Here is a 27678-nt window from a genome sequence, read left to right on the forward strand (position 1 = left end):
AGATGCCTTTATGAAAGCTCTGTCGCAGAACGCCCTCCCGCCACGGCAGCTGTGGGTGCCTCCTGGGAGCTCCCAGCGCTTCGGCGTTCCGCAGCAAGCGCAGGGTTTAGCGATGTCGGTGGGGTCGTCCTCGGATCCTCCTCTCTCTGCCCCCCGAACTAGATCTCGGATTCCTGGAAGGAGGGGCTTCATCTTTGTTGTTCTCTCTGTTACCCACACCGTACTTTAGCTGGCACTCCGTCCAGTCCTGCTGACTTGCTCTAAACAGAAACGGGCTTGAACTGCAGCCGGAGGCCCTGCGGGACCCTCCGACAGAGAGGGAGAAGTGAGGGGCTTCCTCCCTGGATGTTGTCCAGGGGAGGAAACGTCCATCTGGGCAGAAGCACCCAGGAGGCAGGAAGGTGGGGAAAGCAGGAGGCTCCCAAAGGACCTGGTCACCTCGAGAAGCCTGTGGTAGTCACGGCCACAGTGGACACCCTGCTTGCCAGATCTCTCAGGGACCCTGCCTGCAGCTCCCAGGGCGCTGAGGGCACCGTCTCAGGCAAGGGGTCTGGGGAGGGACCTCCTCCTCCCAGCCTTAGGATTCAGGTCCCCCTGCCCTTCTGTGCCTCACAGAAGTGTTTGTGTCCCTGTTTCTGTCCCTCTCCCTCACCCCCCAACATTCCAGCCTGGGGCAGGGGGAGGCCAGCAGACACAAAGCCCTTTGTGTATGGGGTGGCATGTGTCCCCCCACCCCGCCACCCAGAGGACACAATGCCCCTTCTGCTCCCTGCACTCTGCCCCCCTCCCTGCCACCTCTCAACTGCACATGCCAGGCTCCCATTGGTTACTGGCTCAGGACAGCCCCCTCATTCTGGGGCCCCGGGGGATTTTAAGCAGCTTCCAGGAACCCCCGCTCAGTTCCTGGTCCCCCACTCTCTCAGCCCCACAGACCCTGCCCCAGCTATGGGTCCTGGGGCTGCCCCGCCGAGCCCCAGCCCTGTCCTGGCTGTGCTGCTCTTCTCCTCTTTGGGTAAGTGGAGTCGCCCCGGCCTGGGGCTGGGACTCGGGTTCTCCCAGCAGCTCCCTGCTGCCCACTGCAGCCAAAGAAAGAGCGAGAAGGAGCAGGAAGGGGATAGGCTAGTCAGAGAAGAAATATGCAGTTTGGAGGGAGGCATGAAGGTGTTCTATGAAGGGAGGAGGTAAAAGAAAATGTAGGGAGCTTCCCTGAGGTGGCCTGGACCCAGGTGGCACCAGCCACCTGCCTGAGGGCCACGCTGAGGGCCTGGGGGAAGCGAGGTGAGGGCAGAAGGACCAGGACCAGACGCCTGGCTGTGGTCCCTTGTCACCGCCTCGTAAGGAGGTTCCAACCCTCCGTCTCCCTGAGGGGAAATCCCAGGAACTGCGATTTCAGGAAAAGGCCCCAGTTTGTGACCCCAGCTCCTTGTGTCCTTTTTCTCCCGGTGCCTCGGTTTCTCTCTGTGGACTGATTGTCTATCATAGGGGTGGAAAGAGTAGGAGGAAGCGTCTGTGGGATTCTGGGATTTTGTTCACCGAAAGAAAGCCGCCTTCCTTCCTAAGTTGATTGACCCGCTCCTTGCCCCGTGGTAGATGCTGGGGTGAGCAGGAGGAGGTCAAAGCAGGTCCCTTGAATGGATTCCGCCCTTCGCCTCCGAACTGTCCTGGAGCAGCAGGCAAATGGGCAGTCGCTGCTCAGCGCGCCCAAGGTGGTTCTCTGCCGTCAGCTGCTTGAGTCCCCACGCCGAACCTAGACTCTGTTGGGCTGTGCCTGAGGCAGCGCTGGAGAGGGGCACAGTGAGGGAACTGGGAGAGGGGATCCCGAAGACAGGAGAGGGAGCTCTGTCCCCCTCGCGGAGCCAAGCGCAAGGGCGGGGACTGACCCGGGGACAGGAAGAATAGGAGGTAGGCCCCGTGAATAGCTCCCCTTGTAACATTTGGGATTCCCAGGAAGGCTCTCAGGCAGGGGTCCTGGGCAGCAAGTTGATGATGTTGCGTGCTGAGGTGGGAGATTCAGAACCATGGGGGCGTGGCATGAGCCCCCAACCTTGCTCAGACAATAGGTCTCTCTGTTGGGCTGCTTGCGCCCCCTCCCGTAGAACAAAAGGGTCTACAGTTGCCCCTGCCCAGGCCCAGCCCACACACATAATCTTCCTGGAATGGCCTTCCTTGTGTGGGTGGGTCCTGGACGTGGCACCGGCCCAGAATGGCCAAGAGGTGGGTGAGGAGGGTCGAACCCCAGAGGGCTCCCTGCAGCCATCTGAGCTCTGGGCTCAGGGTCTGCTCTGCGCCCAGCTGCCCCCAGTCAAGCGCAGGGCGTGTTGCACCAGCAAGAACAGTAGACAGGGAAGAGGACTTACGTTTTCTAGTTACCTTCATGTATTTTCTGTAAAAAAAAAAAAGTTGAGTTTACTGTACTGTGAAATCCTATGTGGCTGTTAAACACAAGGTTCCCTCACCCTGGCTGATGTGGCTCAGTGGATTGAACACCGGCCTGCGAACTGAAAGTTTTCTGGTTTGATTTCTGCTCAGGGCACGTGCCTGGGTTGCAGGCCAGGTCCCCCGCTGGGGGTGTGGAAAAGGGCCGCTGATCTGATCTGTCTCTTGCACTTTGCTGTTTCTCTCCTCCTCTTTCGCCCTCCCATCCCCTCTCTCTAAGAGTGAATAAATAAAATCTTTAAAAAAACCCAAAAAGACAAGACTGTCTCTATGAATCAACATGGAAACCCCCTCCAGGTACATGTATTGTCTATATATATATATATATATATATATATATATATATATACATAAGTACCTGTATGTGTTCAGTTTATTAAGTTTACATTGCGTTTTATTCATGGGAAAAACTTCACATTAAATTGGCAGTCGTGGTCATACCCGGGAGGGGACGACAGGAAAGGAATTGGCTGAGTGACGTCAACAGAGACTTCAGCTTTATCGCTGTTGCTTGAATAGTTTACAAGAAGAATGTGATATGTATTACCTCTATGATTTATAGCAAATTTTAAAAATTGTAAAGCCTGCGGCTGAGGGAGAGCTTCAGAGCCGGAGGGACAGCGAGGCGTCGAGACAGACTGCCGCTCCGCGCTGCCCTCCAGGCGCCGGCTGCATCCCGTTTTGTTGCCTCTTGACCAGCACGGTGTTTCCGCTCAGCTGTCCAGGGAGCCCAGAGCCTGGGGCTGCGTCTCTGCTGCGGCCCCACCGTGGCCTGGGCCTCCCTGACCGCTCCTCGTGTCCCCACGGGGCCCACGTGCACATCCGATCCCTTCTGTGCCCGCAGTGCTGGCCCCGGCCCAGGCCATCGTGGTTTACACGGACAGGGAAGTCCATGGCGCTGTGGGCTCCCGAGTGACCCTGCACTGCTCCTTCTGGTCCAGCGAGTGGGTCTCTGACGACATCTCCTTCACCTGGCGCTACCAGCCCGAAGGCGGCCGCGATGCCATCTCGGTGAGTGCCTGGGGGAGCCTGGGCCTGGATAACAGAGAGGTGCTTCCCAGATGACGGAAAAGAGAACTTGAGCTGAGGAGGGGGGATCTTTTAGGAGCCGTAATCCCAACTTCAGCAAAGTAAGGGTCAATGTTTGTCACCCAACCATGGCGTCTCTGCACGGGCCCCCCCAGCAACACCCACCCAGCCCAGGCCCCCTGCCCTGGGGCTACAGCTACACGCATCCCGTCATTCCTCGCAGATCTTCCACTACGCCAAGGGACAGCCCTACATCGACGAGGTGGGGACCTTCAAAGAGCGCATCCAGTGGGTAGGGGACCCTCGCTGGAAAGACGGCTCCATTGTCATACACAACCTGGACTACAGTGACAACGGCACTTTCACCTGTGACGTCAAAAACCCACCGGACATCGTGGGCAAGACCTCTCAGGTCACGCTCTATGTCTTTGAAAAAGGTGAGAGAGGAAATGGGGCAGGGTCTGGGGGGGCCGGGAAGTGTGTGGTGGGGGGCAGGCAGGCTGGCGACCATCAGGCTCTGGGACGGTGGCAGAAGGCCGCTGTGGCCGCACCTCCCCGCCGGCAGGGGGGAGGCGGCAGGCGGGGATCAGGCCCCCGCTGTGTCCCTCACTGGCTCCCCTCCTCCGCCAGTGCCAACTCGCTACGGGGTGGTGCTGGGCGCTGTCATCGGGGCCGTCCTGGGCGGCGTGCTGCTGCTGCTGCTGCTCTTCTACCTGGTGCGCTACTGCTGGCTGCGCAGGCAGGCGGCCCTGCAGAGGAGGCTCAGGTAGGCCGAGGCTGCCCGGGGCAGGGGCCCAGGGGAAGGGGGCTCTGGCGGGGCCTCACCCACAACCCCCACCCCCGCCATGTCCCCTCAGTGCCATGGAGAAGGGGAAGCTGCACAAGGCTGGGAAGGACTCCAAGCGCGGCCGGCAGGTTAGCGGGGCTCGGGGCCTGGACCGCTGGGGAGGCGCCGCCGGGCACAGCGAGGGGGGGCCGGGTGACTGACGTGCGCCCCTCCCCCAGACGCCCGTGCTGTATGCCATGCTGGACCACAGCAGGAGCACCAAGGCTGCCAGTGAGAAGAAGTCCAAGGGGCTGGGGGAATCTCGCAAGGATAAGAAATAGCGGTTAGCGGGCCGGGCGGGGGCTCGGGGGCCAGGGGCGGAGCCCTCCAAAGGCGCTCAGGTGGTGGTCATCGAGATGGAGCTTCGAAAGGACGAGCAGAGCTCGGAGCTCCGGCCTGCTGTCAAGTCCCCCAGCAGAACCAGCCTCAAGAACGCCCTCAAGAACATGATGGGCCTGGACTCGGACAAGTGACCGGCCAGGCCCCGCCAGAGCTGGGGACCTAGGCTCCTCTGACCCCGTCTGGGGCTTTCCTCCTTAGCGCCTAGCCCTGCCCCGCCCTGCCCTCACCAACCTACGAGATGTAAGTTTCGTTCCAAAATTCATTCCCCAGGCACGTCATTTTCTCCCCTACCTTCACCCCCTGGCCTTCTGGGAGCCCAGGGCCTGATCCTACCCTGCACCGCCCCCAAGGACTGTGTGTTTGGTGCCTGTCCCTCCGGCACTGAGAAGAAAGGGACCTTGCTACCCTGCGCCTCGACTCCAGGCCACCTGCACCCCCACCCCCTGTGCCCCCCGGCCTGCCCCTCTGCCTCTCCCCTCCCTGACCCTCCCGGTCCGGCGCCACACTGTGTCCTCCCGGCTAACACCTGGATCATCTGGATCGGACTGTCCTTCAGGGTTTATTTAGGTGGTTGTTGTTATTTTTCAATCCATGTTTGTTTGTGCACCTGTGTCCTGCTCTGCGCCTCCCCCATGACTGAGTACCAATGACGTCATGTGGATGTTGCAGTCCCCACCCCCGTAAAATCCTTCACGGAGAGCCAGCAGGGGGCCCCTCACCCGCAAACCTCAGCTGCAGGACTGGGGCCCCAACCCCCCGGGGGCCCTGTTCTGGGACTCCAGGTCACGGGGAAGGGGAGGGACAGTGGGTCCTCACAGGTCAGGGGGTGAGGAGAGGGGGCCGGTGAGCCTCAAGAAATGGCTTGTAAACAACCAAACAGAACGGAGGAAAAACACATAGGAAATAGGGAGAAAGGGAAGAGGCTGCACTCCCAGCCACAGGGGATTCTTGGGATTTTTCTACATTCTGTATATTTCTTCTCAAACCCCCCAATGCCCTAATATGTTTAATAAACACTGACATTTCCAGAAGCTGTGGCCGCATCTCTGGTTGCCTCATTCTCCTGGGAACCACCCCTGCCGCTCCATCCTGCACCCCCTCCTCCTCAGCGGCTTTCCTCCTTAGCGCCTAGCCCTGCCGGGACTTGGCTTTGTGGTCAGTGAGGCCCCTTGGCTACCTGTGGGCTTCCCTAGTGTAATGGTCTGAACCCTGAACTAGGCCCGCGAGACACCTCCCCACATCCGAACATCCAGTGGGCTCATGCTATGTGCGAAGCGGTGTGTCAGGCCCTGCATTTACTCTCCCAGAGAAGACGGTGAAGGTGGGGAGGCAGCAGCTCCCTGGGGCGATCCCCGGGAGGACTGGGGCTCGGAGCCGAGCTGAGTCCAGCAGGGACGGGGGAGCTGCCAGGGCCACCAGTGCTGCAAACAACCCTGCACAGGTGAGGGGCCTAAACCTCTTTCCGGTCAGAGCTCTCTTCCCCAAAGCTGCAACCTGTTTGCTACCTGCCTTAAAACACGCGTGAGGACACGTGGGATACTTTGGGAGCAGGAAATGGGAAAGGGAAGAAACCACTTCAGCACCGCGCCCCAGATCATCCTCCCAGCAGGAAGCCCGCAGCAGAGGGCTCGCACCAGCCAGCTCCTTGAGGCCGCCTCCCCAGGGCCCAGGGCCCGGGGCCCTGCTTCGCCTCCCATGGAACAAGGGGACAGGGCCTGCTGCCGCTGTGCCAGGACATGCTGGGCTCACAGCAGGTGTGGCAATGAGGTCATCCTTCTCTGGCCCACGAGGCCAGGACTGAAAGCCACCATCAGTGTTGTACCGCACCGAGAACAGATTCCAAACGCAAAATTTCCTTCTTTGCTCCGCACAGGGGGAGAAGGTACTTCCAGTAACAGAGGGCCTTCCTGTGCTCCCAACATCCTGTAGCCGTGGGCTCGCAGGCACCAGTCGGCTTCGCGCTGTGGGCAGGTGCCCTTCCAGGGGTATCACCCCTGGCTTCCTACTGGCAGCTGCAACATGGTTTCAACTTCTGCATTGGTGACTCAGGAAAGGAAGAACTGGAAGAAGTGAGGGCAGTGGGGGAGACAGGCGTTCCTTGCTTGATCTTCGAGCATTTGGCTCTGGTTTCGATAGATAGAGGTCATCTGTCAACAATGTAAAATCTCTTGAAAGCCATTAGTTTATTTAATTTATAGTTGAAAGTCTTCAATGTGACCCAGAGACATCTCCTGCTGCTATGTTTGGTAAACAGTTGTGCGCGTGGGCGGGGAGATAGAGCAGCAGGTGCCGGCGTGGTGAGGCAGCCGAAGACGGCGGTGCGGGCGGGGGAGCAAGGCGAGGGCCGGGCCGGGGCGGCGGGGAGGGCGGCTTCCGTGTGAAAGTGCCCAGGCACCTGTGCCCTGTGTCATCTCCCCACCACCCTCTCCAGAGCCAGCTCCAGCCAGTGTTGTCCCCGAAAAAAGCCAGGAGAGGTCAAATGACTCCATGTGAGGGTTTTAAAAATATTTTTAATGTAATTATCAAACATGCCAAAATCACAGAGTGGCTATTCCACTTCGGTCCCGACTACACAGTGGGGCAGGTAGGAGCTACGGGGGTCACATGGTCTGTGTGGCCTCTGAGGGAGGGCCAGATATGGGGGATAGAGGAGGTGGGTCAGCAACGCCCCAAGAATTTTCCACAGAGCACACTTTCATCCCCTCATTCCTCTTCCTCTCCAAATCTTCCCAAGTCCCCACATCCCTGCCTCTGCCCCTCGGGTCCCTGCCTCGATGGTGAAGGAACTTCCCTGGCCTCCCCCCGTCCCACCGCCTCCCGCGGAACTCATCCACTCTGCACGCACTAACGTGGGAGCTGCTGGACGCAGGCCTGCCTGGGGCAGGGGGCTCCTGTCCCCGCTGCGGCACAGCACAGAGGAGGGAAAGGAGGAGGGGGAGAAGAGGGGAGGAGGGGACGATGTGACCCGAAGTTGACAGTCGTGACGGCAGGCAGACAGGTGTGCAGGCCCCACTCTCAGGCACCCTACTCGGAAGCCTGTCTTCTCCTTCCCCCATGGCCAGGCCCCCCCCCCCAACCCTGTCAGACTCAAAGTCTCTTCCACTCGGACCTCACGGGGCAGCAGAGGTACTGGTCAAGGAGGGAGGCTTGTCCCGAGCAGAAGCTGGTCCACCCTCAGGCAAGTGACTGCCCACTGAAGTCTTCACCTTCCCTCTGCTTCTGGTGCCTCTACTGCCGTGATGGCTTGAGGGGGCCACAGAAAATAACATACAAGGGTCAAAATCGCCCTCTCAAGAGGCTAGGGGGACAGAGAGACACGGGGCGTGGGAGTCAGAGCGGCGGGGCAGGGACAGAGGGAGCAGGGTGAGGGCAAGGCTGCTGGCTCAGGAGCTGGGGTCTTTTTTCCTCTTTTGGAACTTCCGGAACTTGCCCTGAATGGCCAGGGCGGCCTTCTCTGTCTCCGGAGCCGTCAGGTCGATGTCGACCTCCTCCTCCTCCTCCGCTTTCTTGGCACGGCCGGGCTTCCCTGCCGGGCGTCAGAGATGCACGAGTGAAGAAACCCTGATGGCCCAGCCCCTTGCTCTAGGACCCCCGTCTGCTGGGCTCTGTATGGTCTCCCAGTCTCTGCTGACCCCCCTAGAAGTTTGAGTCTGGAAACCCTGGCTGCATAGCTCAGTTGGTGAGACCATACGCCAAGATTGCGGGTTCAATCCCTGGTCAGGGCACATATAAGAATTGGCCAATGAATGCATAAATATGTAGAACAAATCGCTCTCTCTCTCTAAAAATCAATAAATTAAAAATAATTTTTAAAAAGAAGTTTGAGTCCAGGAACCGAGGCTGAGAATCAGTTACAGTTACTTGGGGGCTTTGCTGCTTGGGCCAATGTGGAAAATACCTTCTCTTACAACTTATTCCTGAACCGTGCAGTTCAGAGCCCGGGGCTCATGCCCAGCCCCTCCATTTCTGATGGAGGCACTGCCTGGGATTATGTGACGAGTTTCTTCCTATCATTGTGCCTGTCTCCCGCCACTCCAGAGCCAGTTTCTAGAATCTAAGAGTGAACGTCAGTAGGTGGACTTCTCAGGAAAGAGTGGAAGCAGACCTATAGAAACAGTAGTTCTACTCTGGTGCTTTCTTGCCCTCATCCATGCTGCTATGACATCTGACTTTGGGCACTTCAGAATCACAGCTCTGCCTGTCTTCACGTCCACGTGTCACCTACATGCTCTGCAAAGAGCCTGCCCCAGTGCCACTCACCCTTTTCCTCTGGGCTCGGTGCCTGGTTGGTTGCTGGGGACGTTTTGGTGTTAAGCTGGAAGAGAAAAATCAGATTATTAGATATTCATGGAAATATTAAGGTGCCACCCCCTTAGACTCACCATCATCACTTTCAAGCCCTCCTATTACCAGGTGCATTCGCCAATCTTTTGAAAAACGGGTATTGAGATCAGAGAGAGGTAGAAAAGTCATCGAAATCCATTGAATAAGTTTTTATTGGTACTGGGGAAACTGTAGAGGACAAAACAGACAAAAACCTTGCCCTCATGGAGTTTACATTCCAGTGCATAGACAAGTGAATAAACAAAATGATCATATGTTAAGTGGCACTAAGTGTTATAAAAGGAAGGGTGAGTGCTGGGGTGGAAATGGAGAAATACAGTTCCACACAGAGTGGTTGGGAAAAGCCCCTCTGAAAGCTGGCTTTGGAGCCAGGACTGAGGGAGACGAGGGAATAAGGGCTGTGGGTGTCCAGACAGGAGTTCCCAGGGGCCCAGGGGTGGGGGTGTGACTGGCCTGCGTGAGGAACAGCGGAGAGCAACGCAGCTGCAGCGGAGATAGGGAAGGGGGGTGGAGGTACGCAGAGATAACGGGGGGCGGGCGGATTACGTAGGGCCTTGCGAGCCCTTCTAAGGAGTTTGACTCTTACTACAGGTGAGATGGGAAGACATTCAAGGTGCATAAAAGGGGCTTGAGAGAGGAAGCAGAGAACCCTGCTGGGAGGTTATTGCAGAAAACTAGGCAAGGCTGATGTAGCCGGACTGGCACGGTGGCAGTGGAGTGGTGAGAAGTGGTTTGATCCTGGGTATGTTTTCACCCTATGAGCAATGTGATTGAGTGGACAAGTGACATTATGAGAGAGGAGCAAGGGTGACATCAAAGGATGACTTCATTTGGCCCGAGGAACTTAAAACTGTGGCGTTCCCCTGTCCCGAGATGGAGTAGACAGCAGGAGGAGCTGGCTGTGCTGAGAGGACAGGGGCCTGCTCTGGACAATCTGCAGCGCCCATCGACTGTGCAGGGGGAGAGGCTTCCACAGGCAGCTGGATCGTCAAGGTGAGTTAAAGAGGAGTCTGCCCTACTGATGCAGATGAGGAACCATTCACAGGCAACGGCATTAAATGCCATGAGACTGGATGAGATCGCCAAGGGGTGAGCGCAAATGGAGCTGAAAGAGGAGAGAAAAGGGTCAAGTTCTTGGATATTTAGTGAGTAGAGCTTCTAGGAATGAGGGGAACAATCAATAAGTAAAACTGAAGAGAAGTCAGGAGGGGGAAAGCCGAGAGACAGTGGTGACTGGACGCCATGTGAAGAAACATCTCACGGAGGGGAATGTGGCTGTGTCCCATGCCAGGCCGGCCTGGCTGTCCTAAGGAGCAGGGGGACAGGGCATCGGCCATGGGGTTTTGCCATGTGGGAGCCCTGCTGATGCTGATGAGAGGTGTGACAGCGGAGGAGGGGTCATGAGGGACAAGGAGGAGGGGCACTAAAGCAGCTCACAGAAAAAGGGCCCCAAAACGGGGTGAGCGGTACGTCTTGAGGGGACCTGACGTGACAGGCATAAACCACAGACTCTCCGCCCTCCTGTGCACATGCTCCGGTGAAGGAGAACTTGGGGGACAGACAGGGCCTGAGGTCCAGTGCAGAGCGGAGGGTGGCCTTGGCCATGAGCTCAGAGCAGACCATTGCGGGAACGGAGAGAAGGCAGAGCATCCGGCCCAGAGGGAGGCAGACGGGAATACAGGCCAGGTGTTCCTCTACTTGCTTTGGCCCTTGAAGTAAAATAGGCAGCAGGTCATCATCTACAGGCAGGAGGGATGCAGTAGTGAAGGAAGGAGGGGACGGAAGTTGTGAAACACATGCCTAGAAAGCAGGGGAGTGAATGGACTAGGGAACAGTAACAGGGTTGATTGCTGCGAAGCATTAAGGCCCCTCACAGGGTCAAGGTCATGAGTTTGAAATGAGACTAGCCGATTGTGTGCCTTTTTCCAGTCTCTGCTCAGATGCAGAGCTAGGTTTAAAAAGTGATCCCCTGCCTCAGGATCGCATCAACAGATCTGCTTCACCGGGACAGACACACTCCTCCGAGACAGATGCACTCCTGCAGACTCCTGGTGCCCTTAGATTCTGTTTATTCCTTTTACAAGTTTGCATACATGATATTTGCAAAAATACAAGAACTGTGTGCTTTCACACATAATTCTCATCTCACCCTTGGACCAGCTCAATGGACTAAAAAGTATGACCCCTCATGCCACAGATGCGAACCTTTGTTGAATGACCGCCAGAGACGAGGTTCTGCTTTAAGAGGCTGACAGAATCCATTTCTACCCTATTTGATAAATACTTACCAAGCACTTGCTTGTGTTCAGCACAGTACTAGGCACTAACAGGGTATAGAAGAAAACACAAGATTCGTTCATTCAACGCAGTGCCCAGTACATACCAAGAATTGTTCTAGACATTGGGAATACAGCAATGTGCAAAATAAAGTCCCTGAACTCATAAAACAATTATGCCAGGTAGTGACAAGTGCCCAGAAGGGAAATAAAACAGAGTAGTCTAGGAAGGCCTCTCTGGTGATTGAAATTTGAATAGGGATTTGAGTGACATATATGGGTAAGCCATGTGAAAGTCTGGGAAAAGGACTTCTAGGCAGCAGAGGCATCAAGGAGAAAGCCCAGAGGTGGATTTGGAGCCCAGCAAATTCCAGGAAGAGCAAGAATACCGCATGACTAAGCTGAGCGTGGAAGCAAAAGAGCATAGGAGTGCCGCTGGTAGGGAGCCAGGACAGGCATGTCTTTGGGCCAGGGCAAACACTTTGGGTTCTTTTCTGGGTTGATGGCAGTGCAACGTTGGAGGCAAAGGGAAATATGGGCTGATATTTTTTAATGGGTCACTTTGACTGCTGAGTGGTGAATGAACTATAGCGAGGCAAGAGAAAAACCAGGGGCAATTGTACCAGTCACGCTGTGGGGTTTGGCCTGGGGTGGTGGTGATGGAAGCGATGGAGGAAGGTCTCAGACTTGAGACCATGTTCATGGTCGAATAAGTTGGAGATTTTGGTGGATGTGTGAGTAAAGAGAGCTCTTTCAAAGAGTTCTGCTTTAAGGAGCAGCAGAGAAATTGGTAAAAGCAGAGGAAGAATGTGAGGTCATGGGAAGGTGTTTGGTAAGATCTGGGAATGATTTACTAGGGAAGGAAAAACTGACGGTGCACGGAGAGAGGGATGCCCTGGATAGGCAAAAAGAGATCAATCTAGTGCACGAGTAGAGAAGTTGGCCTTAGAGATGGGACCAGGTCACTGACAATGTAGGCATGGAGGCACAGAATGTGCGTATAGATGCTAGCGAGGTGGCAGAGGTGTGGGAATGTGTGGGAGTCCTCTTCTGATGGCTTCTGCTCTCTCTGTGAAGCAAGAGTTGGGTTGTCAGCTAAGAGGGAAGATGGGACAGGATGTATCGTCACCCCCCTTATCTGCAGGGGCTGCACTCCGAGAGCTCCAGCGGATGCCTGAAACTGCAGATAGAACCAAACCCTATATATACTGTTTATTCCTGCACATACATACCTGTGATAATGTTTAATGCATCAGTTAGGCACAGTAAGAGGTTAATAATAAACTAATAATAAGATAAAACAATTACAACAACATACTGTAATACAAGTTCTGTGAATGGGGTCTCTCTTTCTGTCTCTCAGAATATCTTTCTGTGCTGTACTTATCCTTGTGATGATGTGAGACAACGTCAAGCACCCACATGACAAGATGAAGAGGGTGGGTCACGGAGCCACAGCGGCGCTGTGTCAAGCCACAGAAAGAGTGGCTTGAACACGAGCAGTGTGACACCACGACCGTGGATCTGGTGCAGGACTAATGGGCAGGCAGCATACGAATTGTAAATGCACTAGACACAGGGATGGGCTCCGTCCTGAGCAGGACAGAGCAGGACAACGTGAGATTCTCACACTGCTCAGCACAGCACGCAATTTAAAACTCAGCAATTGTTTGTTTCAGCATTTTCTACTTAATGTTTCCTGACTGTGGTTGACCATGGGTAATGGAAACTGCGGTAAGTGAAACCATGAATGAAGGGGCTACTGTATTACAGGTCCGAGGAGAGAGGACGAGTGACATAATCCTCTCACTAAGCCAGTGGGAGAATGACCAGCAGCACTGGAGGTTTGTGGGCATGGATTTGGAGAGAAACCAGTCAAGACACTGTCCCTGTCTTCCAGGCTGAGTGTGTAAAGAAGGCAAGTAGTACACAAATAATATTTACTGAGCATTTATTATGTGCCAGACACCATCCCATGTGATCCTCTGAAATCTCAGACATTACCCCATTGCATAGTCAAGGAAACAGCTAAGAGACAGTCAAGATCGAGCCGGCTGACTCCACATTCTTAACCACCAGGCTGCGCTGTCCCCTGCCAGATGGGACACAAAGATGCTACTATCTGAACAATCCCTGAATCCAGGTGGGAAGCAGATGGATGTGCTGTCAACTATTCTCTCAACTCTAATTCATTTTTCTAGTAAAGAGTTAAGGGGAAATTAAAAGAAAATAATAATTTAAAGTAAAATATAAATTATTAAGATAAAAATGCTGATGCAGTGCTATATTTGGCAGGGAAAGTATCCTTAAAAATAGGTTTCAAATTTAAAAATTGTTAGGTAGATAGATAATGCCATCCTTTTGGATGTTACCGTGAAAATTAGAGCCAAACTAAGATGGCTTCATTGATCACATATGATTTTCAAAGAATAGGCTATGCTGGTCACGTTTATATCACTTTTTCAAGTTTTGTGATTTATCTGTATATTCCTAGCATTTTGCAAATAGTGGAGATAGGAGGCAGTTATAAAATAATTACCCAATATTTTTTAAAGTAGGCTACAAATGGATATGGTCCAATATTTATAAAAGACATAGATTGCTTATCTCTACACCTATATATTTTTATTTAAAAGTCTGTAAGAGACCTGGCTGGTGGGCTCAGTGGATTGAGTGGCAGCCTGTGAACCAAAAGGGTCACTGGTTCATTTCCCAGCTCAAAGCCAGGTCCCCAGTAGGGGGCATGCGAGAGGCAACCACACATTGATGTTTCTCTCCCTCTCTTCCTCCCTCCCTTCCTCTCTCTCTAAAAATAAATAAATAAAATCTTTTAAAAAATAAAATTATCTTTAAAATAAATAATAATACATAAAAATCTGGAAGAACATGCACAAAAGTGCTCCTGATTCCCTGTGGAAATCCTCCTAGTCCCCCTCTGACCAGAAGACACATTCTGTGAGACTCAGGAGGTTGGCAGTCATGACTCTTTCCCTCCCCACAACCTTCCTGTCGTCCAAAAACTGTTTTACCCCATATGATTGATGTAACGGTCTAGCAGTTGCCTAGGTGACACCTCCCATTCTGTACACCATCATTCCAAGACATTTGTCCACACTGCAAAAACATGACAAGGATGGGGTGTTCGGTAACAAGGTGACAGTCTATAGTCCAGACAAGAGGTCATGACCATGAGGCCAGCTCTCCGGTCCCATGATCTCTAACTTCAAGTCCAACTTTCTCTGTTGCCAGCAAGCCCCCGACTCTCCTCCTTGTTCTAACCATTTTCCCTCTGACTCCGAGCCTGTTCCCTCAACCAGTCAGTTGTTTTCTCTCACCGCAGCCTCTGCCCTTGGAAAGAAAGTATGAACCTTGATTCTTAATGCCTCCCCTCTCTTCATCTCTGCTTTCCTTCTCCCACCAGGTAACTCTGAGACTCCTCTAAGCAGGCCACCCCTTTCCCTCTGCCCTGCCAGCTGTCCCCTTCCTGAGTCTCCCCTGAGGTTACTGACACTGGAATGGAGCCATGGCTCAGCCACTGTCTGGCCCACCAGGGGTTCACGACTCTATTTGGCTTAAATTTATGAGGGGTCACTAAAAAGGTCAAAAAAGAGAAGAAAACCCTTATTACCCATAATACCCCTTGAAATCTACCATGTACCTTCTGCCGAAGAGTAGGATACCGGGGCTCCCACCTCCTGCCCCTCCTGCCTCCACCCTCTCCAGCCAGTTCTCAAAGTAGCCACTCTCCATGCTGGGTTTCTGGACTTCATTGTTTGTGGTTTGCTGAGGCTGGGGGCAGGGGCAGTTAAATCACAAGTTGTTAGCTCCCATCCTCTGTCTCGTGCTTAGCCCTTTGCTGGGACCTGATCTCTGCCCAACCCTCCTGTGTGTTTTCCAGAAACTCAGCAATTTTAAACAGATCAAGGTCCGCGGGTATACCTACCTGCAAGCCAGCAGACAAATCATATTTCAGGGAAACCCAGGAGGTGTGGAAGTCCACTCTGGATCAACAAAAACTACATGCCCTGTAAGAGTGTCTCACAAAAACTCACGCCTCCAAGCGGTCCTGCTAACCCCCAAGAGCTGTGGCATATGAGCATCTCTCAAACTCTCTCTCTCTCTGCCTCTTGCCGGGTATGTATGACAAACTCTCAGGGGCTCATCTACTCTTTCAATATTGAACTCTTCTGACCAGAATCAATCGCAGAGAAATGGTTTAGCGAGTCCACCTCCCCTTATCTTATCAATTACATATTCTTAACTCTGTGCCAACCACTTCCTGAGCACTTTATAACATTAACACGCTGAAGCCTTATAACATCCTTAGAAGGTAGACCTTGTTACTATGATCATTTTACAGATAAGGACATTGAGGTCAAAAGGTTAACTTGCCTAAAGTCATGCAGGTAACACCTGCAAAGCCAGAACTCCAGAATCCCTGCTCTTGAACATTATGCTATGTTCCAATCCAGTCAAGGCGTGGGCATGTGTGTGCATGTGTAGACACTGGAAGAGGATGTCCAGTGTGAGACTGAGTTAACTAGATGAGGTCACCCACACAGCAGAGCAACCCCCACACTGGGAGGAAGGTCCAAGGGGCCATGATTTCCTCCCGTTCCCAGTCAGGCAGCTGTACTTAAGGACCAGCCTCTCCATTGCAGTGCCCAACACTTTCTTCACATGCACCCTCAAGGGACATGGGGAACAGGGTCCTGCCTCCCATTATGCAGAAATCTCACATGTTACTGGAGAACCTTACCCTAGACTAACCATTCCTGCTCTAGTCATTGAGATAATCACCCCAATTCTGGCTTTCATCCTAACGGTTGGTCATTGGGCCTCGTGACAGAGCCTGGGCTGACCTCCAGGGGCAGATCCTTGGCTGCGTGTGCGTCCTTCACTCGCAGGGCCACAGGCCAGCAGTGGGATGTGGCGCAGCAGTAGACCCCCGCCCCCCACATCCCCATTAGATTTTTTAATTCCATGTGCAGGATCATCCCACTGGTTTCCATTTCAAATGACTCCCTTGCTTACATTCAAGCCTGTTACTCCTCATTTCTAGTGAGCTTGGAGCTTGGTTCAGTTCAGCCTCACTGCCCACACAGGACTAAATGTTTCCCGCTTCTCAACACACAATCAACACTAATTAGCAACTGTGAGGACCATCAACTCCTGACTTCCCCAGAGGGCCCTAGTTTCTTTCCTAGCCTACCTTTCCATGTTCCTTTGCTCCTCCCTTTTGGGCCTGAGCGGCTCTAATGTTCCATTCCATCCTCCTGGCAGCATCTGCCAATTCCCCATGAGTACACTTCTGTTTCCTCTGCACTTCACAGTGTGGATCCTTTCTTCCCATGGGAAAGGAGGAAAAGGAGGGGCCTGCTGGCTCAGGGGCTGTTTTCTTCAGGCCTTAAGACTGCAGAGAGGCCGTGACACAGCAGTACCACTTTTCCTCTCTGACGCCTCCTCCAGGGCCTTTGTCAGCATTCAAAGGATGTCCTGTCTTTCCACGTGAGCTTCAGGTCCCATTCCCCTTTTCTCCTTTTCAGGAATCCTTACAATCAATTGCCTTCACCCTCTTATACATAAAACCTCTCCCCCTCTTTAAAAAGAAAAAGAAAAAAAGAAAAAAGCCTTCCTCACCCTGGCCAGGTGGCTCAGTTTGTTGGAGCATCGTCCTGTGTACCAGAGGGTTGCCGGTTTGATCCCTAGTTAGGGTAAATACGAGAGGCAACTGATTGATGTTTCTCCCCCCTCTTCTTCTCTCTCTAAAATCAATAGAAAACATATCCTTGGGTGAGGATTAAAGTACATAGAAAATGGGGAATGGGGGAATTTTTGGATGACGGAACCATCTTATATCTTGATTGTATAAATGTATGTTATGTAACTGTATACGTTTGTCAAAATTCATAAAACTATACACGGCAAAGGGTATGTTTCACTGCATGTATATTGTACCTTAATTTTGAAAATGGGGAAAAAAGGTTAAGGAGAGGTCGGCGAGCCAGCAAAGGCTGAGCAGCAGTTGTAAAGGTGACTGGGGTGGGGTGGGGTGGGGGTGGAGGTGGAGGGAGGAGGCCAGGGCCTCTTCTGTCTCCCCTTTCGCAGCTAGACTTCTCGCCACCTCCTCGCCTCCCACACTCCGCAACCTGACTTCTTCAGCCGGACTTCTACTCCCACGGAAATGGCTGTTCTTCAGGGAGCCGATGCCCTCCCTAAGACCAAGAAAATGAAAAAGTTTCAGCCCCACCTGGCTGCGGCCCTCCAGGCGTTCAGCGCTCTCATTCAGTTCGCCTTTCTTTGGCTCCTGGGTCATGGCTTTTCCTGAGTTTTCTCCTACATTTCTGGACACTTCTGCTCGACATTGAATATTGGAAGCTGTCAAGGTTTAGGACTGGGCTCTCTTCTGTTCTCTCTTCTTAGATGATTTTATCTGTACTTATCACTCTGGTTATCATTTATACCTGGACCATCCAATAGAACAAGGGGTCAGCTAATTACAGCCACTGCCATGTCTAGTCTGCAGCCTGTTTTTATAAAGTTTTGCTGGGATACAGCCGTGCCAATGTTTACACATTATCTGTGACTGCTTTGGCACTGTAAGATCAGAGTTTAGTGGCTGAAACAGAGACCATGTGACTCACAAAGCCAAAAATATTTATTACCTATCTCATTCCAGAAAGAGTTGGCAGACCCCTGCAATAGGACTTTCTGCAATGACAGACACGTTTTATATCTGTGCTGTCCAACACAGCATCCACTCAATACATGGGGCTATCAGGTACTTTGAAATGTGGCTGCTGCAACTGAGGAATAAAACTTACACTTTTTTTTAAAGGTTTTATGTGTGTGTGTATGTATGTATTTATAGAAAGTGGGGATGAGAGGGAGAAAGAGAGGAAGAGAAACATTGATGTGTGAGATAAATAACTGATTGCCTCTCGCAAACCCCCAACTGGGGACCTGGTCTACGACCCAGGCATGTGTCCCGACTAGGAATCGAGCCGATGACCCTTCAGTTCACAGGTCAGCACTCAATCCACTGAGCCACAGCAGCCAGGGCTAAAATTTATAATTTTATTTAATTTTAACTAATAAGCTGATTATAACAAATAAAATATAGTGGATGCCATAGTGAACAGCAAGGATGCCTCCGAGGACACAAATGCGTATCTCCTCCCCAGACCTTTCCCCAGAGCTTCAACACATCTTCACAAGGATGTGTTACAGAAACCTCAAACTCGACATATCTCAAGCTGAGTTCTCAGTCTTACCTACCCAACCTAGTCTTCTGCAAGTGTTCTCTCTCATCCAGGTGTATAAGCCAGGAGCCTAGAAATTGTTCTTGACACCTTTCCTTCCCATTGCCCATCCAATTCAATATGAAGTGCTCCTTTCTCTCCCAGATATCTCTAATCCATTCGCTTCTCTCCACTGTCCCCACCTAACACAGCTGTGGGCCTCCTGTGGACCACTGCGGCAGGCCAGGTGGTCACTGTGCTCTGAGGATAAAGAAACAAATTCTCAATGCAGTTGAAAGTGCCTGACATTATGCAGCCTCTGATACCCTCAGGAACTCATCTCTGGAACACACCATGTGCCGTCCCACCTCGGGAACTTAGCTCATGGTTCTCATCCCTGCTGCCCTTTTATCTAGTTCATTTCTAGCCCTGGCTGGTGTGGGCTGGAGTGTTGTCCGTACACCAAAATGTTGTGGGTTCCATTCCCAATCGGGAAGTGTACGGGAGGCAACCAATCTATGTCTCTCATATTGACTTTTCTCTCTCTCTCTCTCTCTCGCTCTCCACCCACCCTCTAAAAGCAATGAAAAAATGCCATCAGGTGAGGAGGAAAAAATTTTCTACTTGTCCTTCAGAGCTCTCCTCAAGGGTTCCTTCTTCTAGGAAGCCCTTCCTTGCCCCCAGGCTAGGCTAGGCTCTCACTGTAAGTTTTATCGCACCTGGTATTGCTCCTGGGTCACGCTCATCACTAACATAATTCAATGATAACTTTGTGGTTAGAGACTGAAGGCCGCCTGCCTCTGCCCTTGCAGAGTGAATCCCAGCGAGGGCAGGGGCTGTGGCCGTGGCCACCGCATGCACCACTGTGCTCGGGCTTTGCACAGGCCTCACACGTGGAGTCTGGGAGCAAACGGTGCTGCCGCTTGTTTCCTTTGCTGCTTCATCTGAAACCTGTTTTCAGACAACCAAGGGACCTCATTGTGAGGCTAGTTCAGAAACTATAAAAGGGGTATCAGAAGCCCGGTTATTGCTTTTCCTCACTTCAACATATGTGCCTGAAAAAGAACTGAGGATGAAGGGGAAGAACTACTCTAAAGGTGTGTTTGATATTACGTGTGTAACAGGTACTTCCATTGCTCTGACCTCCCCATCCCATCCACATCGCCCACCAGATTCCATCTCCCACTTCCCATTTATTTATGTATCACTTATAGTAACTGCAACTTATATATTGCACATTGTAGGTAGTCAACAGATATTTGTTATGTAAATTAAAATTTTCTCAAGCCTTAAGCTCCTGAAAGAAGCGACATGCAAATTGGGTGGAATCAAACAGATCCGGGTTCATATCCTGGCTCTGCACTGACTATCTATTCAAATCCAAGCTCCGCTATTCCTTGCTGTGACACATTGGGTAAGTCACTTAGCCTTGCTCTTTTCAGACCTTTCATTTGCAGGAAATATCTATCCTGAAGGGAAAAAGAACTACAGAAAATGTATATAAATGCCTAGAAAGTATTAAAATAAATAGTTAACAGTCCTAGCTAGGTGGCTCAGTGGGCTGGATGCCAGCCTGCAAACTAAAAGGTTACTGGTTTGATTCCCAGTCAGGGCACATGCCTGGGTTGTGGGCCAGGTCCCCAGTTGGGGATGCGCGAGAGGCAGCCAATTTTTAGTTTCTATCACACATCGATACTTCTCTCCCTTCCTTTCTTTCTAAAAGTAAATAACTAAAACCTTTTACAAATAAATAGTTATCATTGTAAAGTAATAGAACTCTGGGTTGAATATTAGAAAGGTCAAGCTTCTGGGGTATTGCTTGGTGACAGTCCTGGAGTCAAAGAGTACAGCTGCCACAGGGCACACCCCCAATAGTGGAACTGAATACCTGGGATAGCTCTAAGGCACTGGAGACTTATTCTGTGACCATAGGAGCTTCATAACTGATCTCTTTTTACTCTAAGCCAGCCCTCCCTGTCTTCCCGAAGTCTAGCCCCAGAAGTGTTGACAGTGGCTCTAGATGTCTGGTAAAGGACCTAACAATAGTTTGCGTGGACAGAAACTGTATTCTATACAGCAACTATGCATGTCTGTGGCCCTTGACCATTCCCAGGTTAGGAGGGGCGGAAGGGACCCTCCAGTGTGGCAGCTCCACAGACGTTCATGCTCCATTTGCAAGAGCTCTGATACACAGACCACGGGGAGCAGATCAGTCCTCAGAGCAAATAAGCCACATGTCCTTGATCGAGTTCTTTCATCTACCTTTGCATCACAAAGATGACTCTGTAAATCTGCTCCTTGCCTCCGAAAAATAGTTTGTGAGTATTGTCTTGCCAAACATCTAAAAACAGTCAAAGCAGCAGCAACTTAGATGTTGTTTCACTGTCTCCACTACTGGCAAATAGGTACCTGCTACTCCAGGCTCAATCACCCTGCCCCCTTCTCTAGCTGTGCTTCTTACTCTCTTTGTCTCCTTCATCTTTAAGGGTGTTGCCACAGCAACCACTGTCACCAGAAGAGGCAAGATAGTGTCACCCACTCTGCTCCAAGAAGCAAGTTAGAGCTAACCTTGGGAAAGGTGAACTAACAAGATTCCCCGCACTCCTCAGCCCGCTCAGTTCTTTAATGGGGGATCACAGATCATTAACAGCAGCAGCAGCAGTAGACAGAATGAAGCAGCATGTCATCCTACCTGGACAGCACAAGCCCTGCATCTTCACGGTACAGCAGGGATGTTGTGCGACAAAAACAATCATGTGCATATCACAGCAGCACTGCTAGAGTCACTTTGTTCACATGCATAGCCACAGGTACTCAGAATTCTGTCGATACTCCATGGCAGGGAAACTTAAAAAGGGCCTGAATCCTAAAAATCCTAAATATGAACCCAAAAGGACACCATTCTTGCCTTTGTACAGACATGAATCCTAGGCTTTGTAAGCTCCCTGCTTGCTTCAGAGGCACAGAAGACGAAGGGAGACAGGAGTTAGTGCAACTGCTTCTAAGTGGAAACAAAGGGGCCTGAGCTCCCCAGGCGCCCTCCTATCCCTGCTGACATGTTCCCCCCCTAATGTTAAATGAAGGTCACTGCCAAAGGACCTTCGAGAGATCACTGCATGCCCCGGTGCCCCCGGCAGACCCTGCTCTGCTGCTTTGGGAGCACTGTTGGAATCAGTTCAAGTCTTTCAGTGCAGCAGCCGGCTGCAGTCAAACAGCTTCAGAAACTCACTCAAGGTCACCCTCAAGATCATAGCAGAAATAGAACTAGGAATCCCTCCTCCAGGTTCTACAGACACGCATTCTTCTCCTAATCCATGGAACACAACCCACAGATACCTTCCATTTCAGATGCCTCCTAAGAGGAATCGACCCCCAAGCCCCCTGGTGTATCCCTCTCCCCGTTTCCTGGAATAGCAGTGCCCCCACTGGAGTCACAGGCAGATCTCTTGGCCTTGCCAGCTCACGGTGAGTCAACAGCCCCAGCCCATTCCCCCCAGCAGGGGCTGCCACTGTTTAATGAGTGGTTATTTGTGGTGCTCTGCACACGGCTTGGAGCTGCGCCTTCACCCCATACTGAGGGGAGCGGGTGGGGAAGAGGGCAGTGCCAAAGCATCATTTATTACTATAATCTTCAATGTGCATCCCACCCTGGCTTTAACATCTCAAAATAAACATACTCATCCTCCCATAGCCTACAAAGCAAACACTCAGTTGGATGGCTCTTTGTGGGAGGGAGTTAGTACCAAGGACAGCAGGTCAGTAACCAACCTCTCTCTTCCCTGGTGGGGGCTGGGAAGCCGAGGTGGGCACACCTGCAGGAGTCACCCAGATTGAAGCAGTAACCAGGCTTCAGGGAGAATGGAACAAGAGCTAGGTTTCAAGGCACTTGTTTCTAGGCACCTGTAGGGATCTAGATCTCTTTGAAGAAGTGGTTTTGGATCTGATTCTGACTTGGCTTACTCATGCAGGTAAAATAATCCTGGGGCAAATCGAGCCATTTTGAGCAGCAGTTCTGGAGGACAGATTTAGAAAATCATGCACTTAGGATTCCAAAATCCCAGTAGCCTCTCACCACTTACTTGGCCTGTCTAACAAATTCTTTTTTTCCCCCCTCCTTCTTAGTTTTCTCCTCCCAAAGCCTTTGTACTCTCCCTGGAAGTCAAGTGGCCAGATACAAAAAGACTACATGTCCTGCATGGTTGGTCATCAGGTACACTAATTTTACTCAGACACCTGCTTGACTGCACTGGGTCGGGCGAGTCAGATACTTTAGAGTGAAGAATTGTTCTCTTTTCCTTCTTTTCAGAAAAAGGGCCTGTGCTCTGGTCCTCGATGCTATGCAGTTATGGGAATCAATGATAGGTATCAGAAACGAAGGACCTAGGAAAAGAGTCCTCCAGCTTCCCGTTCTTTCACTCCTATTCACTTATCCCCTTGGGCAGGTTCACTGCACCCACTGTGAAGGGGACCAGGCATCCTGTAAGGAAGGGTAGATGGTACTTGCCCTGTCAGTATTCTACCCAAATGTATCCCACTGATAAATTTCAGCCTGCACTGGTCTCTCTTCTCTCTCTGTCATCTTGTTCAGCATTTATTATTATATCATGCTGCTTAGATTTCCTATAGGAAATATTTGTAATATAGTCCTTAAAAGTTGCATGTTAATTAAATCAATCTATATTCACTGGGGTAACACGATAAAGAAGTCTTATGACAAATTCTTCTGGGATGAGAAATCACAGTTCTGTGCCTTAGGCAGTGAGCTTCATCCTAGGAGGAGGATTGCTGGAAAGAGCCTCAGGGACTGAATGCATCTCCCCTTCCCATCCTTCACTGAAACTAGTGAAAATTTATTCAACTGGAGGAGGAGACTGTGCTGCACAACACTCAAGTGCTGCCTGCAGCTGTGAATGCAGACAAGCTGGAGAGGAGGCCCTGCGGCTCTTCTGCCCTGTGAGCGCGCGCGCAGACACACAGAAATGCTCTGCTGCAGTGCTGAGGAACAGCAAGGGGCCACCGAAGGAGAGCCGGGACCCTCCCAGCTGCCCCCACAGAACCTCTGCGCTTTTAATTTTGGGGGGTCTAGAGACTACTTCTTCAGTTGAAATGGGAATCTTTAGAGAGATCCCTAATCTTCTCATTTCATGCAGTTTCTCTGAAGCAAGAAAGTAAGCAGGTGGGGGAGGTGAAGCTTATATAAGATTCATGTGCACAGGGCTTTCCTGGGCTGAACACAGAGTGTTCACAGAGTGAACACGGAGCAAGGAGACCCTGGGGCTACACTGGGAGGACTGAAGCAGGTTGGAGTCTCCCTGGAGCTGCAGAGCTCTGGGCAACACTTCCGCTTTCCATTATACTTTACAAGAGGAAGAAAACAGGCTGGGTCCTGGCCTCTAAGGACGCAGAGACCCTCCGGGGATCTGGTTCGGAGACAGCTGGCCTCTGTGTACAGTCTGGTGGCTGCTTCTGGATTTTATAAATACTCATCCCCAAAGCCAGGCTCAGCTCTGTACTAGGAGGCAGCTTCGATGGTATATGGCTAGTTAGAACCAGTTTCTCCAGCCACCTGGGAGGCCAAGCAGCCCGGCCCGTGCTGACGGCTCCTCTCTGCCCGAGGATCCCACCCTCCTTTCACTGAGTTCCCGACTGAGTGCAGCTGCTGGGTTGGGACTTGACCCTGCCTTCACACAGTACGGAAACAGCTTTGTCACTCCACCAAACATCCCCCGAAACGTCGGCCCCTGGAGTGAGTCCTGCCGGGAGACTGGGCACTCCCCCAAAAAGCACAGGCTAACCACACTGCTTCACGCTGGCACGGCCTTCAGGTCCCACACTCCCAGGGGATGGCTTAAAATGCAGCTTTCAGATTTAGAAACACTGGAGGGGCTGCGGAACTCTAGACCTCAGTGACAAGAGTGCAGAGAAAACCTCTCTTCTCGTTCGAGGGCTGAAGGAGGGAAGAGAAAAGGACACTGAACCACTTGTCCTCCTCCTCGCAGCAGGCGGCCACGGCCACGGCCACGGCCACAGCCACGGCCACAGCCGGCCGAGGCGCTGGAAACCACTCTGTCCGTCGTCGGCTCCCAGACTCGCTGCATTTCCCACGGCAAACTCAGTGGACATGGCAACCAGGGCAACGCGGCGGCTGGTCCCGGTTGGCTCCCAGCACAGCCGCGCCCGCGGGAGCCAGCGGAGCCCCGACCAAGGACGGAGACTGAGCCGAGACCTGGGCCCCAGGGCGCTGGCTCTGCACGCCCGGCCCCCGAGGAGCCTTGCACCAGTTCTCTGCAGCCTGAGGTGGACGAAAGGAGCAGGCGGACGCTTGAGTGCCTGCTCTGCGCCCGGCGCTGCGCCCGGCGCTGGTCCGTGTGCTCGGCGCGCGCATTCTGGGGGGATCGCGGGAACAACCCGGGTTTCCCTCACTTAACAGGTCAGACGCCGGGTGAAGCCTGCAGAGCGTCGCCGACCTGCCTGAGGCCACACAGCGCTGAAGCCGCGGGCCGGAGCGCGGCTCTGGCAGCTGAGGGGACTGGACGCGGGGTCCCAGGAGCCAGGAAAGGGCCGCGGAGGCCAGGCTTGCGGCGCCCGGGCCGAGCTCGCCTGCGAGGGAAGACCCCTGCCCCGGGGCGCGGGGTGGGGGCTCCCTCGGCTTCTGCCGCGGACTGGGTTCCGGGGACGGAGGCTCTGGCCGGTGGACCCCAGGGAGCCGCACCAAAGGCCCCGGGCGCGGCCGGCGCGGCCGAGGCGCCTCTGAGCACCGGGAGGGAGCGACCGGTGGGTGCCACCTTCCTCAAGGGGGGCGAGGGGCCGCCGCCGCGACGACGCCTGCCGTGGCTGAGGCGGCGAGAGAGCAGCCCGCGACGCGGACTCGGGACACGCGGGCGACCGCCTCAGGAGTCGGGGTGCAGGGGAGCCCGCGGCCCCAGCTCAAGGCAGGCTCGGGGGCGGCGCCGAGGACCTCAGCCCCCACGCGCCACCCACAGTGGGGACTTGCAGCCTCCCTGCCAGTCACCTCCCGGGGCCCGAGGCGGGAGGGTCTCCGCGGCTGGGGCTGCGCGCCCCGCTCGCCCCGGGACCCGGAGCCGCCCCCGTCCCCTCATCACCCGTCACCCCGACAGAAGCGGCCTCCTCCTCGCCCCCTGAGGCACGTCCTCGACCCCTCGACCCCCTCGTCCCCCGGGCCCCCGGGCCCCCGGGCTCGGAGCGCCTCTCACCTCGCTCATCGCGGCGGCTGACAGAGCGGGCGGCACGTGCAGTGAGGCGCGGCCCTGACCGCGGCGAGTCGCCGCTCGGCTCGGGGGCACGGCCGCCGGCGGGGCGAAGAGAGTCAGTGCGGGTTCCGGGCCCCGTGCCGGCTCTCGGCGCTCGCTCCCCGCCCGGCGCTCGCTCGGCGGTCGACCGGGTCCCAGCCGTCCTGTCAGAGCCGCTCCGCTTCGCTCCGGCGCGCCTCGCGCCCCGCCTTTTATAGCCAGCTCGGGACCCGCCTCCAGCCCGACCAATGGGAACTCCTCTGCCTCAGAGTGACAGCCCCTCGCAGCCAATGGAGGCAGGCTCAGAGGTCTGCTGCATTTCCAACTAGGGTAAGAGAGTCGGAGCGCGGGAAGGAGGGGGCGCCGTCGCGGACGAGAGCGCGGAAAACGGAGCAGGGGGAGCGAAGGCGGAGAGGGAAGGGGCAGCACGCGACGCAGGCAGGGCGCAGGGGCGGCGTGTGCGCCTGAGGAAGCGAGCGAAGAGGGTGCATGGGAAGCGGAAACAATGAATGAGTGCAGGGGGTAAAGCCCACAGACGTCGCAGATTACGATTTGGTGACAGGATGGCAGGGAAATTGCAAAGTGTCTGATTTGGAAGATCGTAGATCCTAGGAGTTGAAAGACATTTAGGGTCTATCAATCCTCCGTCCTACATCATGAAAAACAAAAACCAAAAAACCCTCTCCAACCAAAGGACGATCCCCTGACACCCACCTAAGCAGGGAACGCGCTCCTCCCACAAGCCGATTCGTTCAATTCCAATGCGACCAGGTGCCTCCGCTGTGCCAGGCCCGGCGGGCGAGCTGTAAAACAGGGAGACGCGCCAATGGCCTCGCACCCATTCTTGCCATTAAAATGGGTTTCGGCGTGCAAGTCTGTCCCCCAGAGTCTTGTCTGTGTCTTCCAGCAAGTCAGGTAGCAACCCACTGGGTGGTCCATGTCCCGGGACCAAAACGAGCCCCGCAGGCTCGGCCCAGGTGTGGGCACCAGGTGTGGAAGTCCAACCTACGTAGACTATTTCTCACTACGATGGAGCTTCACTGAATACCTACTGTGATGTAGAAGTTTTAAGGAAAAAATATGAATAGAGCAAGAAGAAGAGAAATAGAACATCTCAGTAAATGTCATTGACCTTAACAGCTACTCCTGTGTATCTGAGTATCTGGCCTTCCTTTCTGCTTTAAGGAAATCCTTCCAATTCTCCTGCCGGCGACACCTCCAGGCATTGTAAAGTCTGTCCGCCTACTCACAGGCACTGTCATCCGAAGCCAAACGCCTTCCTTTTGATAGTTCCCTGCCTGGCCTGCCTGCCTGAGTTGTTCACAGCGGAGCGTCCCTCACCCAGCAAACCACGGCTCTCTTCCCAACACCAGGTTCAGGGAAGAGCTCAAGCAGCCTTCCTCCGCCTCCAGCCTCTGCGCCTGCACGTCTTCTCTGCCAGGCCAGAAACGGAGAAGAGAAAAAAGGCTGCGCCTTCCCCCGCCCCCCTGGATCCTCGGACTCTCACTTTCCAATGGAAACCTGGTACCTCAGCGACTAGTTTCTGGCCGGGGGCTCCTGCACAGCCTCTGCAGCCTACCCCTCTGGCTTCCCGCTGCTCTCTAATGAATGGCTAATTAGCACAGAAAAGGCTGCAGACCCTTAGGGCAACAGACACCTCCAAAGCTGTTAAACTGCTCTGCAAAGAGTACCAAGGGAATTCAAGACCCTACATCAGAGGTCAGCAGGTTTTCTCTGGAACAGCCAGAGAGTGAATACTTATGGCCTCTGGAAACTCCAAGTCTCTCCTTAGAGTTTGAAAGCAATCATAAACAACATGGAAGCAAATAGGTGTGGCTATATTCTAGTAAAACTTTATTTTTGGACACCAAAGTGTGCATTTGATATAATTTTCATGTATTATTAAATATTCTTTTTTTCTTTTAACATTTTAA

The 27678-nt window shown here is 53.3% G+C and overlaps 2 protein-coding genes across 3 annotated transcripts; one reads left to right on the forward strand and one right to left on the reverse strand.

Annotated features, from left to right (window-relative positions):
* Window positions 1-873: 873 nt before the first annotated feature.
* Window positions 874-5664, forward strand: MPZ (myelin protein zero). 2 transcript variants are annotated; one of them, XM_054587854.1, is made up of 6 exons: window positions 874-1012; window positions 3281-3447; window positions 3689-3902; window positions 4096-4231; window positions 4323-4380; window positions 4471-4967. In XM_054587854.1, exons 1-6 carry the CDS (start codon window positions 946-948, stop codon window positions 4570-4572), a joined length of 744 nt encoding a protein of 247 aa, XP_054443829.1. In that variant the 5' UTR covers window positions 874-945; the 3' UTR covers window positions 4573-4967. The 2 variants fall into 2 exon arrangements, with proteins under 2 accessions (XP_054443829.1, XP_054443828.1); XM_054587853.1 differs by having other exon boundaries at window positions 898-1012; window positions 4904-5664.
* Window positions 5665-7129: 1465 nt separating this feature from the next.
* Window positions 7130-25925, reverse strand: PCP4L1 (Purkinje cell protein 4 like 1). The gene is made up of 3 exons (XM_054587858.1): window positions 25709-25925; window positions 8894-8948; window positions 7130-8159 (listed from the first exon to the last, which is right to left on the reverse strand). Exons 1-3 carry the CDS (start codon window positions 25715-25717, stop codon window positions 8017-8019), a joined length of 207 nt encoding a protein of 68 aa, XP_054443833.1. The 5' UTR covers window positions 25718-25925; the 3' UTR covers window positions 7130-8016.
* Between the last annotated feature and the right edge of the window lie 1753 nt (window positions 25926-27678).

This window comes from Pteronotus mesoamericanus, unplaced genomic scaffold (genome assembly GCF_021234165.1).
Source record: "Pteronotus mesoamericanus isolate MK-2021 breed Mesoamerican mustached bat unplaced genomic scaffold, CSHL_Meso_final scaffold_1186, whole genome shotgun sequence".
NCBI lineage: Eukaryota > Metazoa > Chordata > Mammalia > Chiroptera > Mormoopidae > Pteronotus > Pteronotus mesoamericanus.